This window comes from Odontesthes bonariensis, chromosome 5, assembly GCF_027942865.1.
Source record: "Odontesthes bonariensis isolate fOdoBon6 chromosome 5, fOdoBon6.hap1, whole genome shotgun sequence".
Lineage (NCBI taxonomy): Eukaryota > Metazoa > Chordata > Actinopteri > Atheriniformes > Atherinopsidae > Odontesthes > Odontesthes bonariensis.
The window spans coordinates 19,495,257-19,512,793 of NC_134510.1; the positions used below are offsets into that span (position 1 = coordinate 19,495,257).

The 17,537-nt window shown below is 41.2% G+C and overlaps 2 protein-coding genes across 4 annotated transcripts; one reads left to right on the forward strand and one right to left on the reverse strand.

Annotated features, from left to right (window-relative positions):
• Positions 1-488: 488 nt before the first annotated feature.
• Positions 489-6,999, reverse strand: LOC142380715 (lipid scramblase CLPTM1L-like). Of its 2 annotated transcripts, none has more exons than XM_075466617.1 (17): positions 6,663-6,999; positions 6,169-6,260; positions 5,762-5,939; positions 5,527-5,645; positions 5,013-5,091; positions 4,786-4,903; positions 4,527-4,621; positions 4,280-4,364; positions 4,026-4,126; positions 3,890-3,940; positions 3,681-3,731; positions 3,507-3,589; positions 3,320-3,354; positions 3,107-3,162; positions 2,936-2,980; positions 2,645-2,778; positions 489-2,327 (listed from the first exon to the last, which is right to left on the reverse strand). In XM_075466617.1, the coding sequence occupies exons 1-17, from the start codon at positions 6,861-6,863 to the stop codon at positions 2,267-2,269; spliced, it is 1,584 nt and encodes a 527-aa protein (XP_075322732.1). In that variant the 5' UTR covers positions 6,864-6,999; the 3' UTR covers positions 489-2,266. The 2 variants fall into 2 exon arrangements, with proteins under 2 accessions (XP_075322732.1, XP_075322730.1); XM_075466615.1 differs by having other exon boundaries at positions 5,527-5,648.
• A 604-nt stretch (positions 7,000-7,603) lies between these two features.
• mrs2 (magnesium transporter MRS2) lies at positions 7,604-17,482 on the forward strand. 2 transcript variants are annotated; one of them, XM_075465143.1, is made up of 12 exons: positions 7,604-8,518; positions 9,579-9,643; positions 9,884-9,920; positions 10,474-10,586; positions 14,252-14,413; positions 14,529-14,659; positions 14,748-14,864; positions 15,672-15,741; positions 15,856-15,938; positions 16,063-16,180; positions 16,281-16,394; positions 16,516-17,482. In XM_075465143.1, exons 1-12 carry the CDS (start codon positions 8,128-8,130, stop codon positions 16,573-16,575), a joined length of 1,461 nt encoding a protein of 486 aa, XP_075321258.1. In that variant the 5' UTR covers positions 7,604-8,127; the 3' UTR covers positions 16,576-17,482. The 2 variants fall into 2 exon arrangements, with proteins under 2 accessions (XP_075321258.1, XP_075321259.1); XM_075465144.1 differs by lacking the exon at positions 7,604-8,518 and adding an exon at positions 9,168-9,366.
• Positions 17,483-17,537: the final 55 nt, after the last annotated feature.

Genomic DNA, 17,537 nt, shown 5'->3' on the forward strand with positions numbered 1-17,537 from the left:
CCAAAAATGCACTTTGAGAACAATATGACAATGAATCAACCTTCTCTAAAGACAGTGCACTAAAGCATTTAATGGCCACGTATATATTTAATGGATTGCTTTTTAAAATAAAAATTCACTTATTTTTTTCTTTACTGTTATGGCTTGAGGAAAGTACCTGTGACCCAAATGTGAACATTTTTACAAGTCAGTGATTGTGTATTGTCTCACATTCTTCGGTCTCGCTGTGGTTTCATAGATACTTACTCTTTATTTATCTACTGTCAATCAGAGACACAAGCCGAGCCAACAGGTCTTATGTCATGACTTTCGGTGTGCGCAGCTCCACCCTTACAGCAGGACTTCTAAGATATTTGTCAGCTTCGGATTAGACAAAGTGTAAGATTGGAGCTTTGTATCTAAATCATAAATCAAAGCATTTAATAGGTTAGACAGTGAAGTTGTAATCACACATAATCACATACCATGATTAACGACTCTCAATATGACCATGATTTCATTTTGTTGATTGTATGTGTACTTCCATTTCCTCTTGCAAACACATTTTCAGGGAGACATAAGCAAATAAGAACAGACGCCCCCAAAAAAAAGCGAACCATCTTTAATCTACAGTATACATCAAAGGTTCACTTTGTTATGATGCCCACAAAACGCAGGACAGCATCTGTTTTTGTCCGCTGTTGTTCTGAGGAATGTACACACCCACGACACACCCATCACGCATGCACAAGCACTTTTTAAGGATACGCTTTCAATTAACAAACATTCACATCCCAACGCTCAACCTGAAAGTAATGCATTGAGAATATTCATTCATCTTTTAGGGGGGAAAAACAGTCGAGCCGTGTAGTTTTATTCATACAGACAGACGGACAAACCTGGAAGCTGATTTGTTCACATTTACAGGCACCTCGAGGTCATTAAAAGTTTTTTTTTTAATCCATTTATTCAAAAAAGAAAACAATGATTAAAGGTTCTGACTCGGGGTTGAAGCAGTTCAGAGAGCTAAGGAGCAAACATAAGTAGTGAGTCCATTTACAGTGTTTCTCAAACTGTGCAATGTGTCTGTGTGCTGACTGAAAGATAACAAGCAGCCTTTTAAACCGAACAGCTGTACTGCTTGTTTTATCTCTTATAAGTGAAACTGTGTTTCCACAGAACATCCTAAATAGACACAAAATGGTTTGCATGCGTATATCTGTGGACATGTTGCGCATATTTTTGTTCTCTTTTTTTCCCATCCCTCTCTGGTCGTCTTCTGTCCTATTGTTTCATTTCTACGCTCATCTGTATGGTAATGCTGTAAAGTCATTCTTCTAAAAGACAAAGTCTTTGCTCTTCATACACAACAGCACGGATTCTGGAAACACGGGTTGAACCACACAGGTAAAGTCACATCAGATATGCCACTAAAGTTACTCATTCTTTTTGATCTGTGCGATCAGAGAAAAAGGACCTCACTTTGTGGGCCTGATGTTCTTGCCGCTGGTCTGAAAGATGTGCTTGCAACCCTGCAGGTTCATAATTACATACATGTTTTGTCAAGTACTGCAGTGTCCAAATGACAGGACTATATTTTACATTCTATTCAGAACAGACAGGTTTCGAAAGCCATCAATTAAGTTGCATTGCAATAATGTCAAATGATGTAAAAAGATAACCGGAATGTTTTCCATTTGATCAAATGGTGCAGTCATAAAAAAAGTCTATGCAGCTTCAGTGAAATGCTGGAACAAGCACGTGGAATATTCTGTACATATATATATGCTCTGCAAGCAATAATGGAAAAGAAACTTCTGCAGCTTCATAAAGTAAATTTTAAAGGGAGAATCTGCATTTAGACCCCTGAGACCGTAAAAATGTCAGTGAGATGCAGAGATTAATACTTTATAAGGTGCACTAATTTAGAAATGAATAATTCACAGTACACAAGACACTTCATCTCCTTCAGAAAGAGCAGATTCAAGCAAGTGAGCATCACAAGTAGTTACTGAAATAATTATTGAGAAGTAAACCAGAATAAATAGAGTTCACTCTTCACAGCAGTAAAGGGAGGCTCCGTCAATACTAAGCCAAATGCAGCAGCTCCACATTTAAATCCTGGAGTCTAAAGCAGAACAGCTGGCCTCGGATCAGTCTGTAAGTACTGCAGCACAGTTGGGCAGGTGTCCTGTCTAGCTGTGTCTCTGTTTAACATCTTCTGTGTTGATTAGTTCCTGTCTGCTTTACAAAGCTGGCATTTTGTATGCATCCACCTGTCTTCTCCTCAGTGAGTCTTCAATTTCTTGGTAACAGATTCCCGTCTTCTGGGTTTAGGAGCGTAACGTCTGGTGAAGATAAGACATAACAGCAGATTGCTGTTGGTTTTATTTCAGCAACTTTAATAACAAATGAATCCAAGCAGATTCTAAATAATCCAAATCAAAAAGAAGAAACCTTCTGGGTCATTTTATGCGGTATATAGCAATACTGGAGTGCCAAATAGTGTAACATAAATTCTACATGATGCAAGGGTGATAACCTGAATGAAATGGATGTGTGCGTGTTGTGCAGTGTTTGATTTTCTTCTATGATTTCTTGGCTCTTGACTACCCCCAGTGCATGCTGTTTGTGTTTGAGCTGTAATGCATTAGGATTGTCGCACCTTCGCTGGTAGAGGTACAGAAAGAAGAGGATCTCATCTCTGAAGCAGGAGAGTTGATGAGAGGAGGAGAAGGATAAAGAAGAGGAGAAAAGGGAGGCGCAGGTGCACAGATCTGAAATCAGCGTGTTCACACCCTGGTGGAAGAAAGTCGATCGATCATAGATGTTAAAAATCTCAAATTGTGGTCAGGTTCATTTTGAATGTTGAATCATTGTAATACCTAGTACAAATCGTCCAGCAAGAATCTGACAATGGACACAAAAGAAGAATCTGAGACGGATAAATACTCACTCTGTACATCAACACAGTGCCCTGCAGGTGACTAACAGACTTCAGCTGTTCCACAGAGAGAGAGATTATGGAAAGCAGTTTAAACATCTAAACAATTTAAGCACACAGCACAGTTGTCAATGTTTGTCAAAAAAAAAAAAATTGCCAGGAATTGCTTCATATTGATCAGACCTTGTGATTGATGAAGAGCTGAGGGGCCATAGACAGGAAACCAAATGCATACACGCCTGAGAGGAAGAGAGATGAAGTAAAGTGCCAGCATTACTAGTGTCTCTTATAAAAAAACTTCAAGGATGACTTCAAACTTCAAGTAAATCTGACAGAGGTTCAGTAAAATGTATCCTATGATGGAGCTGGTGCGAGGACGAAAGCAAGAAAACTCACCAGTTATCAGAGTGTTGATCAACCAGGAGTAGTAACTGTCAACATATTACAACTTGATGTTAATAAAGTGGATATGAGCACATACTCAGACACATACTCTGTTCTAACATTTATCTGACTGCCTAATGCCAGGAAAGAGTGTGTGTTGGAGTGTTTAAGAGAGAGTTGAATCTACTCATCCGCTCACCTCTTTTGGCGTAAGTAGGCCAGCGAGAAAACAGCTCCACTGATACACAGAGGATACACCAAGTAGGACAAGTATCTGGACGCCTAGAAGGGAAACCAAAAAGTACTAAAATTAAACAAAGCCTGAGGCGGAAAATAAACTCAGAGCTCTGATGAACAAGACAAACGCAGATACCTGAGTATCATACTCCACTGTCTTTCGTTCTTCTTCATCCAGCTTGTTTATCTGCATGAAAGACAGGAGGCCATGGCAGTTTAAAGATTTATTTAGACCACAACAGCTCCCTTGTTCAGTCACAACACACATAATTCTTAAGCAGATTATGTCTTTGTACACATGTTGCAGCCAATGAGAACATGAGTGGATAAATGTTCCATACTTACTTGAAGCTTCTTGCTAAACTGGATTTTAAACACTTTGAACACCTTCCACACCTGCAGAGATGAAAGATTAATGGGTTCAAGCTGTCTTTATTGATCTATTCAACTCTGGTTTGTTTAACAAGTTGGAGGGAGTTACCTCCACACATGCACCCAGTCCAACAGGAAGGAGCACCAGCAGGCTGGTCTCCTCTAGCAGATGAAGGAAAATGAGCAAAGTGCTGAGACAACGCCACAAAACTGAAAACAGAGGAAGGGGAAGCGGGACAGGTTGTTTTGATATTTTTCCGTATTTATGTCTTTCTATTTATGTCAAACGTGGTGAGATGAATGTCTCTCTTGAATGCTGGAAAATTCAAAAAGTAGAGATTCTTTTAGCCTGATGGTTATTACCTGACTTCCTTGACATTCCCGCCATGTTCTTCTTTTTCATCCATGAGCTGATGTCATTTTTAAGAGCCAGAAATTCACAGATGAGCTGTATGAAAACCAAAATGCACTCTTTGTTTTATACAGCTTGATTTGTTAATTATATGGGCTGTTTGTGTGTCCATTTTAGGTGCAATACTGCGTGTCAGAGGTAAGGTTAGTTCACAACACAGTCCATTGTTAGTACCCCACTGATGTTGAGTTCTCTTACTTCCAGAGCTGTGATGAGTGCAGTCAGCACTAACAGGTACAGGTTGGAGTCCACAAGAGTTTCTTTAATCTCATCTATATTTTCCTCTGTGAAGCCTGTATAAACACAGACGCATGTACTGTTATGGCGGTCCACAGCTCATATGTCTAACTGTTAGGCTTTGACAAAGTATTAAATATCATCTAACCAACAACCCGTGTCATCCCATTTGATAAATTTGCAAATAACTTCTTGTACATCTTATATCTCCTAAACTCACCAAACTGTCGAAGGGAATAAACTATGTCATGCAGGTGGACCCAAAACCTGAATCTTCTCAGAGAGATTCCCTCATAGGACACAGTCAGAGGGAGCTGCACGGTGCTGCTGTTGATCTCCTGCCAACAGAAGGATGGATAGGTTCACGTCTGACCACCTTGATTTAAAAAACAAAACAAAACAACAACAACTGGTGTGTGTTAAACTTTGTGTTAAAAACTTTCCTACCATGAGATCTCTGACTCTGAAGCTGACCTCATTGACCAGCAGGAGAGGCAGATAAATCATCTGCCTGCCCTCATGAGAGCTGTGCGAAGACACAGACAGGAGGTTCGATTTAAACAGATGCACTTAAAGCCTGGGAAGTTTGACAGTGAAAGTAAATGCACACACATACACTGAAACAGTTTGTTTAGCAGTTGGGAGTTCTGAAATGGTTTAACTAGCATTTTATGAAGACTTTTTTTTTTCTTTTTAGTTTTTTGACAAATTACTCTTGCTGAGAACTGCTCACATGATCTGTGAAGCACAACCCCCCCCCAAACGCTTTTAACAGGTCCAGACTATTAAGAATATAGTTTTATTTATCACAATAAAAGCATATCTAAGTTTGATTGTGGTATAGAACTGCAGAGAATATGTTTTCCTCAAGCCTTCCAGCAGTAGAATAAAAAAGCATGCACAGCAGCGGCAGAGGTCAGCAGCTCTTTGGCTATAGCTTTCACAGCTCCATGTGACTTACACTCTCATGTAGCGACGCACATCACTTGGAAGCCCCGCCTTATTGAAGCTGAAGTCCTCTGACATCATAGTGATTGACAAGTGTGGTCTCCAGTGTGATACAGGACTCGCAGATCTATGCTGCTGATGCCGAAAATAATGATTTATCATCAGGAAAGCTGCACACGTACATCTAATATAAAGGTGGCATGAAGCTGGAATACCACACAGCATTACAGATAGAGTTTACATGCTACCGTCAGTGTGTCCTTCTGGCTGTCGGTGTGTGGAGGAGTGATGTAGGTTGTGAGCTGGGCTGTGTAGTGGACTTCTCTTCTGTCCTCCAGAGGTGAAACACCAGCTTTGTGAACATAAACGACTGCATACAGGGTGCCATTGGCCCGAGTCTCCTCTGGCAGAGAGACATTCACCTGACTGTGGAGGGAAAGACATGTTAGAAAAGTTTAGAAACATAGAGATGTGTTTTTGCTCTTGATATATATTCCAGGATGCCACTTTTTGTGTTCTAACAATTTGAATTAAAAACAACAGTGTTGCCACCATCATTTTCTTTAGTGTTGCTCTTGTGGTGGTGATGAGCAGTAACAGTCGTCTGCATAGTATTTGTCTATGATAACACGTGTTCCGGTTGCGTCAAACCCACCTCTGAAACGTAGACTGGGGGTCAAATGAGTCTACTCTCACGGCGAGGTTGAGCTGACTGTTGTCTGGCACGAGGCAGGTAAAGACACTCAGCTGAATACAGGAGGAGAGAACAGTATATAAGCACTCAACATTTAGGATAATAAAAAAATGTGACGTGGGTGCAGAAATGTGATCTGAAGAAGAAAGAATAACCAGACCGTGCTCGAAAGATGTGCATTGATTTTTCATGGCAGAAATAACCAGTGACAAACAACTCAGAATTATGTTTCACAGACACCATAATGTTAAAAACAATTAAGCATTAGTTAAATGATCAATCTATGAATTATTTTTCAGAATATTCTGGATCCTTATCCTGAATGCCCACATGTATGGACTTTTATTCTCGATGTAAATCGTAGCTCAGACTGAACATGTTATGTTGCTTATCTCTGATTTGTCTATTTACCACAAGGAATAACAACAACAACAAAAAAGAAAATTCGTGCAAACCTGCAGTCTGGTTCTGGCTGTCAGGTAGGAGGTGATGCAGAGCTCTCCTCTGTCCTCATCGCAGGGTTTGGTGTTGAGGAAGCCGTACAGCAGCCAGGCGGTGTGGAGCATATATACCACAAACACCCCGAACAGCACCTTAGCAACCGAGCTCCTCTTACCTCCGCTGTCCGAAGCTTTGGAGTAACACGATGGAAACATGGCGGATCACGATATAGCCTTCCAAAAAATAAAAAATAAAGACAAAGACGTTTTGTCGTTTACGATTCTGACAAAATATGATCGGATACAGCATCAAACAATATAATCCCCACGCTTCCTCCGTGCCGCAGCATCCTTCCGGTTATCTGCAGCCAGCAGTGAGATGCTGATGCTGACAAAAACCTCCGCGGCTGGCAGCGCCCACATTGTTATACTGATCTTGAACCCACAGAGCGATTCAAGAAAATATCCTTGTCGAACGTCATAAAAACACAAAATGAGGAATCATCTTATTACTTAGTTTAAACACAATTATGTTTGTGCAAAACTTCTAAAAAGCTACCTGGACACAACGGTGGACGTTTATCACAGGAAAATAGAAACGACGTTCAGAAACAATTGTTTATCTTTAAGTTGGCGATTTGGTTACTGATACATAAAATAAAACGCTAAAGGTCTTTGTTTTTTAAGTTAACGTGACCAACCTTTTCACAAAGACAATATAATCATTATAAGTTAATGATTAACATTAGCTCCATGTGATGACCTCTCTGTTTTCAAATGATGGCCCTCTATTTTATGAATATATTATCTCACGAGGCTTGCAGTCTTTGGTCTCTGGTCTGTGTTGCAAACTTGCCTTTGCAGTCCGAGTGATAAACCCAAGCAGAAACGATCTTCGGCAGTTGTCGGCGCGGTGCATTGTGGTCCGAAACAGTAGTTGCTCTTGCCTCTGTCCTCCTGTATGCTAGTTCCTCATAGGACTCCGAACTGGAGGGCTGTATTTATGGTCTGAAACACAATCCCATGTGTTGGTTCAGGACAGTCGCTAGTTAGTAGTAGGTAACTGGTTGACGTTACTTGGTGTTTTCGTTTAATGTTACCTAGGACCCTGATAATTATACGATGAGCAAAAAAAAATGTGCGTTATACAAGCAGCTGGGACAGTTAGCATAACAAACCGAAGTTCAGAGCACTGTTGAAAACATTGGGATGAAGGTTATTAAAATAGGTAACATTAGTCGAGCAGAGACCACACTAGTTTACTTATAAACCAACATTTGCTGATACGCTGTTATTAGTATTCACCCTCTAGTTGCTTATGAGTGTACTCAACCAAGCAAGTCTGGTACAACTAATGATAGAACTCAAGCATTTTACACGTATGGGGGCTGAATCTTTCCTTCATCTCCTCCACCATCGCCTGATGCCACATTTCTCTTGACCTCTTGGCTGTGGTGAACACCAGCTCTCCTAAGGCAGGATGGCAGTCTGTGTGAAGGCTGTGTGTTTTGGCGGTGTGGAGATTAAATTGCACAAGTTGCTGCTGGCTGGCTGTGTGAACTCCTCCAGAATGCCATTTGTTGGCAAGTTTTATCCAAAGCGCCTTTTCAGTTCTCTGCGTCCCTTTCCCTCAAGACCCGATGGGACTGAAACCTTCATCCTTTGTGGTGCGTCTTCAGTGGTGTACCCACTGAAGCATGCTGTGCCACATGGAAATAGTAAAGTGGGATTGTTCAGCAGGAGCTACAGTGATGTTTGCCCAAATTCACTCTGTAGTCAAGCCCCACGTGTGACTAGATGTCTTCCCAGAGGGTCTCAGTCTGTTGGGCGGAGAAAGGAAACCCTGCTGCAAGGAGGTACAGCCTGGCCCGGTAAGACCCAGAGAATATTAGGCTAGACTCTCACATCAGGTTGTTTTGCAAATACGGTCAATTTAGACAGGTATTTGTTAATAAAATTTAATATTTTCAGATTTTAAATTTGCAACGCTGTATATCTGTTTAACTGGGTCCCAAGAGTTGAGGACAGAGTGATGAAGATTGTTTCTCTTGTTTCCCTGTGGTAAAAGCTCAGGTTTACAGTGATGCTTGAAAGTAGACCTATGTGAAACCTTTGGAATTTTGTCTTCAATATTTACACATGAATAAACTCTAAAATGTCACCAGATTTAAAAGCAAGTGGTGAAAGTAGATCAAGAGAACTCAGTTGGAAAAAAAACGAGTGTAAAATACTATATTTTGGTCAATTTAAATGGGTCACTCCCACATAAATGGGTCAGAGCAATGTGAAACCTTTAGGATCGAACAAACTAAAACAAACTTTTTTTTCTGGATAACTTTAGTAGCAACTAACTCGCTTTCTCAGCATCATTAAAATGGCATCAGTACTGAAACATGAAGAGATGCGCAGCAGGTCAACGTAGCCAAATGGAAAACATGTATTAAAAATCCATTTTTCTCATCTGTGAATTGAACCTCATTTTTGAAGATTTTTTTTTAAATGGGAGGAAAACAGTGCTTTCAGGAGCCTTTTTCTTTTTTTTTTTTAAACAAGTACTTGTTAATGTTTTGGATTTTGCTTGTTTTGCCGCGTCTGGACATGGATGGTTTGTCTCCACCGATGCAACAATGAGTCCTGAATTATAACAGCAAACTCTGATTAAGAATGTTAGGACATCGTTCTGTATTTAAAGAGAAAGTGGGTCATGCCACCGAACAAGGTATGAAAACAGGTTCACATACTTTTGACACTCATGGATTAGTAATACTGATTGAATTTTTTCCTCAATAAATCAAAGACGGAGTGGAATATTTTTTTCTGCCATATGCTTCATTGGGCTTAAAACTGCAAAGCCGTTATTAAAGAAGGGAAGTGTTGTGCACATGGCTGCGCTCAGCTTTAAATGTAAAACTCATTCTTTTCTTTCAACAGTGTCCTTTTTCCGCAGAAGAGTGACAGACAGCCCTATCTCCACTGTGTCTCCGACTTTTGTAGCGGTGAGATGATAAATAGATTGATAAAGGTTGTTGAATTGAATTGTAGCTCCTGATATTGCTGCTGTTTTGTACACATGGTTAGCACTAAGATGCTATTTGAGAAACTGATGCATATAGTTGTATTTCATAGCTTTTGGATATGAAGGAGATTTTGAACTTGTACATAATCAGCAGTAAAGTGTTGCTGGTTAAGACTGTTTGTGAAATGTCATTAATCGCTTTTGTTTTTTTTATTGACAGATGAAGTTTGATCAAGAGGGAAATGTGACCTCATTTGGTAAGTGTTGGAAAATTAATCTCTCCAGTCTGTTAGTAACTTCCTTGCGGTCTTTTACGTGATGACAAAAATCCTCCACCCGATCGCATGTTTGACACATCTGCGAAGTATACCTTTCAACTTTAACCGGGCAGCGCTTGACACAGAGTTTGTTGTCACTCGTTGGCGCTGCTGCTGGGACATGTTGTGTAACGAGTCCCTAAAGGCTTCAGTTGGCCCCACTTGCTCTGATATCTTTGCTGTCTTATTGCAAGAAAAAAAGGTGGAAATGTGGCAACCAACAATGTACAATTTGTATATATATTTTTAAATTGAACTTACTTATTGCTTCTTATATGGCATTTAACACATGAAAAGATTAAGGCTAAGGTCAGGATTAAGTTGTTATGCATTGAGACGAGATGTGAAATGACTCGAACCATGGGAGATGACTTGTTGGGTCATTTATAAATCCTTTCATTATACCGGGCTATGTAAAGGAAGCAGCTGATATAGTGTGGTGCCCATATTATCTACTCTGCCTTGGCATTTCTAATTTCTTTCTCTCTTACAGAAAAGAAGAAGACAGAACTTTGCCAGGAGCTCGGCCTCCAGGCCAGAGACCTTCGTTTCCAGCACAGCACCAGCCTCGCTACCAGAAACAACTGCATCATCTTACGAATGGCGGTATGTTCTCCTTCTTCTCATTTCAGACATTCCAAGGCAAATCAAGATCATCCGCAATCTGGTTCCTGATTACGAAACATAGTTGTCATTGTAATCCAAACCATTTATAAAGCTTGCAAACTGTGAAATCCACGGTCAGCAATATACTAAAAACACTCACATCTTTGTCTGCTAGTGCAACATTTTGTACAGTTTTATTTAAAATACAGGCAAGAGTGTGAATATCCCTGTGCAGTAAAAAAAAATAAAATAAAGAAAACTGTAGCTAAAAGTTCAAAGAATGCACAAAACACAGCACCAAGTACAGGGAGCGAGCTCATTAGCATTTTTTAACCCGAGACACAGTCGATTGTCCTCTCGGGGGCAGTCCGGAGAGGGTGTATAAGAAGCAAGAGTCGTGCGTCCTCATTTTGCAGAGAACCTCATTTTCTCCTGGAATATCGTCTCCTGTGTCCACCATCGTCACTGTGAGGTAGCCACACTCTCTGTCACAGCTGATAACACATGAGAGAGCAAAGTAAGGTCAAAGATTAAAAGCCCTGTTTCAGATGAGTAACAGATACCTAAGTGAAGGGAAGAACAAATTTGCACTTAGAAAATCCTTCCACCGAGAGTAATAACTGACGTTAAAGCCAACAATCACGCAGAAGGCATGATGTAAACTAAGATGTAACATATTCATGTGTTTTTCTCTAAATTTGTTCAGAAACTGGTCAATCGACAAAGTTTTTATTATCTTACTGTGATATACGTCGCTCTCTTTCTTGGGGATGTAACGCTGTATGCAAAATATTTGAAACCTATATACCTATATTTTGCATTCTTAGAATACCACAAACACGTTGAGTGGTAAATGATTATCTGATCTCACATGTTGGTCTTTGCTCCTGTCCCAAACGCCCGGCACTCCACACATGCAGCATGCTGCTCACATCTGTTGTGACAGCTGGGGCATTCCTCACACGTCGGGCCTCTGTACGGTGGCTCACATCGACACCTTCCGCACTGACACAATCCTCTTCCGTTACACAACGGCCCGTTCGTTGTCTCGCAGGAAGCGGTTTCTACGGAGCAGGAGCAGTCATCGCCGACCCATTCGGAGTCACAAATGCACTGTCCACACTCACACCTCCCATTACCTCCACACATTCTGTTAAATAGAAATTGTTGCATTTTAAGCACCAATCTTTTTCGTATTTTAGTAGAATAAAAATGGGAAAGAGTATTGCATCCTTACTAATCATCTCCTTCAGCATCATACCTGTCGTTATGGCGCGGACAGTTAAAATTGCTGCACTCGCAGTATCTCCCAGAGTACATTTCGTTTGGATCTTCACGCTTCGCGCACACACAGAAGCCCTCTTCGCACACCCCCTTGCCGCTGCAAACTGGGGCATTTGGGCCTGAGCGGCAAGCACTATCATCTTCAGACCACAAGTTGTCACTGTCGCTCTGGTAATGTTTTCCAAAATGAGAGTCATAGCACTTGCACTGGCCGCACTCAAGAGCCCCATGGCCACTGCAGGCAGGGCTGTTTTCCTCACGGTTCCCATTGCAATCACACTGACCTGTGGGAGGAAGAATTATTTAGTCACTCCAACACAAGCCGTTTGTCACACTGAAAACGCATGCTTCGTTGTTCCTTCTAGTGATAGATTGTTTTTTTTTTTTACCAGGAGTGCATTTATTTAAGATATTATCTTAACGGGACTGATTTTATTTCACTGTCCAATATTGGGATTCTCAGCCCTCAGATTGCAGTGCGTTTCTGTGTGCTTACACAGCAAAGTAATCTTTAACTTCACGCTCAGTGAAAAGCCTCTGGGTGCAATAAGGATGGACCATGGCCCGATCAAGTTCTGGTTGGAACTGTCACTCTTACTGGGACACTGGGCAGCTTCCACGTTAACCTAAAGGGGAAAAGGGAGCTGTTGTTATCATTATTGATAATGTTATTTGTATTTTGTAAGAGCACAAATGAAAAGCACCACATTCTCTTCATGAGAAGTTGACTCTAATATCCTCTACACTATTATCTTCCATTATTGCTCCGACCTGTATGTGCTGGGGGTTTCGTTTTGTCACTCTACTGAAGGTGATGTTGACTCCAGCTGGCACATTGCTGGAGTCCATAGTCGGATCTGTTACAGGCTGGTCTGTTGGCATGGAGATGGTGAGAGGGAAAGACTGGCTCACTCCTGGCCTAAGATGGAGGGAGACCTCCTGGGGCTGGAGGAACAGAGTTTTGCTCTACTGTTTGATCTACTGGGTCTGTGCTGCAGATGTTCAGGAGTCACACACAATGAAATCACTATCTTAAAAGTCACGTCAATCTTCTGCATCAGTGTCTTGTGTTTTTATTTGTTGCATGTCCGTGCTGCACTTGCTGTTAGTTATTTACACTGAGATTTGATAGATTTACGCAGTTGGGTTCGATATTTCAAGATATGTTCACAGGTTTTCAGATCGTCTCCACTTCTTTGTGATAATAACATGGACAAGACAAAAGCTGCCTGATATTCTATTTGATTTATTTTTATTTTATTTGGGAAGATAAAAATGTATAGATACAGTTTTCCTCTTAAAGACTTATAGGAATTTTAAAGATAACTGATTCAGTGGATATATGGGCACTGAGCCATCAGCTTCACACATGCTCGTGAACATTTTCTCTAATGACGTGTTCGTCGTGGCTCTTTAAACCAGGAGGCTTACCTGCTGTTCCTGACAACGTGCATGCTGCTTTGAGGGTTATAAATATGTCTTTCACCGCAGCCTTCTATCTGCAGCCCTTTCACGTTGCGACAGCGAATGTAAGCTTGAGGGTCGACGCACCAAGCGCACTCTGAGCCCGACTGGATGCACGCATCACAGCTCGACGCAGATATGAGACACTTTTTTTCTTGGCCTGGCTGAGACCCAGCACAAGCAGCAGCAGGCAGAAAAAGGGCAGCTTCAAAGCCATCCTGTTGTCAGAATAAAACATTAAGATAATGCTCATTACGTTGCAAATAAAGGTTATTAGTCCAACAAAGATGGAAGCTACCATAAAATACCATGAACAGAACAAATAAGCAAACAAAGTTGAGCAGGACTGTGGCTAAATAAATTAAAACACAAATACAGAGCAACAAGAGAACATTACCTGAAGTCTTGACGGCTTTCGATGCTTTTATCTGTGTTGTAAGATTTACTTCATCACAGTGTGACCCACTGACATGCTGCAGCTATATATTGGCCATGCCTAATGCTGCTGGAGGGGAAAAATCTGATCCTGATTGTTGTGCCGGTTTTGTATTTCTAATTCTTGCTTTGGAGAAATGAACACAGAAGTGTATTTGTAGGTTATCGGCAGGATTTCATTGATCAGGTATCCCCTCTGCAAATATTTACAGATCAAAGTCAACTGTGGAGATGGCAGGCTTTGAAAGATACGTATGGATATGTAACGCTCACTTTGCACAGTCAAACACATTCGCACTCATTTGAAATGTCATGCAGACGATCACAACATTTAACGTAAGACTTTAAATCTAGAAGTCTTGAGTGAAATTTGGAATGGTGTTCTCAGAGTACAGTAGTTGCAGCTCGTATAGGTCAGAGGGCGTCTTTCTGATTTCCTTAAGCAGCTAACCTTTCCCTTTGTCCCCTTGTTTCCTTCTCAGTCTTTGAAAGCCATTCTGACCCCACAGTCCCTTTTGGTGTTGGATTTTCGTGGTCTGGGACTGGAGCGCTGGTTGGTACTGGAGCTTGCCCCTCAGCTAGCGTCACAGACGCACTCTCTGCCGTTTGAGTTCAGAGCTCTGGAGGCCATCCTGCAGCACAAGGTGAGAGAGCACGCTTGTGTATTTAAGCCTACTCTATCTCGTATTTAGAACATGCCTGAAATGCTGTTTCAGGTTAAGGTGGGATGTGTTTGTCCTCATGTATCTGTGTTAATAGGTAAACACCTTACAAATCCGGCTGAATGACGTCGAACCAGTAATATTGGACACACTGGAGTCCCTCGTGGATCCTAAAATCCTTTCAGCTGATAGAAGTAAACTGCATATTCTGCTGCAGAACAGCAAAAGGTAAAGTACGCAAACATATGTAGCAGTGTTAGATTTAAACCTTTATGTATTCACGTTTTTTTCGGTCTCTTTCTCTTGTTTTTGACAGCTTATCAGAGTTGGAAACGGACATCAAAGTTTTTAAGGACTCCTTGCTGAAGATCCTGGATGAGGATGAGATCATTGAAGAGCTCTGTCTCACAAAGTGGACAGACCCGAGAGTTTTGTATGTTACCTTTGCACTCTTATTCCCGTACACGAGCGCTAAAGTGGTCTCTTAAAAACATCTGTGAAGTCAGTCAGTCAGTGGTTGCATCATAAGATAAAGAGAGACAAGACTTTGATAAACCCCACAAGGTCAAAGTCTTGCTTCCCCATTTGAAGGGTATTTTCCCTCCAGATAATGTTTTTTGTTCATCATCCTCATTTGTTGAGGTCAGGGTCTAAAAAATTAGGTCAGGTCTAAAAACAAAAGAGTTCAACTTGCATAAAACAGTGGTGTGGAATGGCCATTGTCTATTATGTGTGTGGGGTGGGGAGTGTTTTTTTTATGAGAGTTTTCAAACAGATTGATGAAAGAAGCTGTTGACTAACATTGTGGATCGAGAGGTTGCAGAGTCCCCTGCTCGATGGTAGAGAGTCAAACGGTACGTGAGGGGTGAGAAGTGTCCTTCACAATGGCAGAAGCTCTGCATACACAGCATGCTTGGAAGCTGTCATGTATGGAGGGGAGGGATGAGCATGTCAGCCGCCCTCACAAAGAATGTTGTGCAGTTCCCGAACCACACAGTGATGTAGCAGAAGGCAACATGTCATCAGGCATAGTTCCATCAATGGCTCATACCCATGTCATGTCCCCACACATCATTTTTTCTTTTTGCTTAAAAAAGTTCAAATGCTGCGCAGACCTTGATGTGCGAGTCGTCTAGAAATTGTTTAGTTTTGATTAATTTGATACAACTGGATTAAATCGGACTGTATCTTTCATTTTGCTGTCAGTTTTAACCATATTTGTATGTTTCTGCCCTTTCAGTGAGGAGAGCAGTTTGGGAATTGACCACGCTGAGGAGATGGAACTTTTACTGGAGAATTACTACATGCAGGTAGTGCTGCTTTTTAACCAAAATAATGAAAATTGTTAAGTATGAAAAGCTATGACGCATATCGGCTGCTGTAGATGTGATGGGTGAGCTCTTAAGTGTTCACGCTGCACACAGGCTGAGGAGTTGGGGAACAAGGCCAGAGAACTGAAAGGACTGATAGACGACTCTGAGAGTGTCATCTTTATCAATCTGGACAGGTACAGATTGTGTGCAGCTTTTTTTTTTTTTTCTTTCTTTGATATTTTGGAAAAAGATTCAGAGAAAACATCTTAAGTCGTCTTGAAATAATTGAAATAATAATGGCCGTGTGTTTCATTCTAGCCACCGTAACGTGATGATGCGTCTGAACCTGCAGCTTACCATGGGTTCCTTCTCCCTTACGCTGTTCGGTCTTATCGGAGTGGCCTTTGGAATGAATTTGACGACAGCTTTTGAAGATGTAAGACATTTCGTACCACAGCTGGAGTCTGATCATTTCATTTTCTCATGTCTGCACACACACATCTAAGCTTACGTTGGCCTGTCTGTGTTTGTTACAGGACCCTCGTGCTTTCTGGCTGGTGACAGGCTTCATGTTCTTGGGCAGCGGGCTGATATGGAGACGACTCTTGTCATTTTTGGGACGACATCTAGAGCCCTCAGTTCCCCCGCTGGTAACCGAAACACATGTGTCCATACTGAGTCCAGTCCATACTCTGAATTACTCTGATAGTTTTATATGAGAATGCCAGAGCAGTTCTTTTTGAAGATGATTTCTTCTGCTTGCCCATACAGATCCCTCCAGTTTGGAAGAGAAACCTGAAACCGTCAGACATCAAACCCGGAGTCAGATGAAGTCCCACCTCCACTCTGTGAAGTGCCACCACCCCAGCCCTCTTGAACTATTTATGAGGGCTAACACACCTCTGTGTGTCGCTCTCCAACACCCACAGCAGAGTTCGCTTCTGGAGACTCGACTGTATTATGTTTTCGCCTGTGTCCCCATCACCGTCTTTTTGAGATCCTCGATCTCATATCCATAAGGACAAAGGAGTGGGCAGAGTGTTGCTGTGTCATTGCTGGTTTCAGAGCTGTGTGGGTGGGTGACAGTGCTTAAGCTAAAACAGATGATCGTGTTACTCCGTAGTTGGACTGTCTGTTTCACAAATATACGTGTTTCAAGGGCAGAAGTCTGTTATTTAATTTATTGTAAAACATTTAAATGCGTGTTTAATGTTCAGTGTTTCCTTTGTGCTCAGCATGTACGTAGGGAAACCTTTGTTAAAAACAGAGACTCCACTTCACAACATACTGCTCTTGAAAACAAGTATGTATCAGGTGATAATCTGGTATGTGGTGTTGCGGTGTCATCTTGTCATTAATAGCAGTAATGCAATGGTGACAATACAGTTATATTTACATTAAATACTCTCCATACGTGAGAAACTTGCAGTATGATTTTTTAGCTGTTTTATGACTCTGTCCTGTTGTTAGTATTCTGAATGTTTAAGTTAGAACCTCAGTGGAAACATGAACGTCTGCTAATAAAGGGAGTCCTTATCACTTTGGACTATTTTAACTTGAAACAAACTTAAGGGAATTTGAGCTGTTGAGTGAAATTTACTAAAAGGTTTGCCTGCACACTGTTGGAGAGTCATCTAATACTGTTGGTTTGATTTGGAACCATGGGTAAGGAGATATAAATTACTGTTACATCAGGTCCTTAATGTGAGTAAGATTTTATTAAATGTTTGTAACATTAGTTTATTACATACTTTACTTGAGTTGGTCAAAGCCAGAAGACAAATGAAACATCA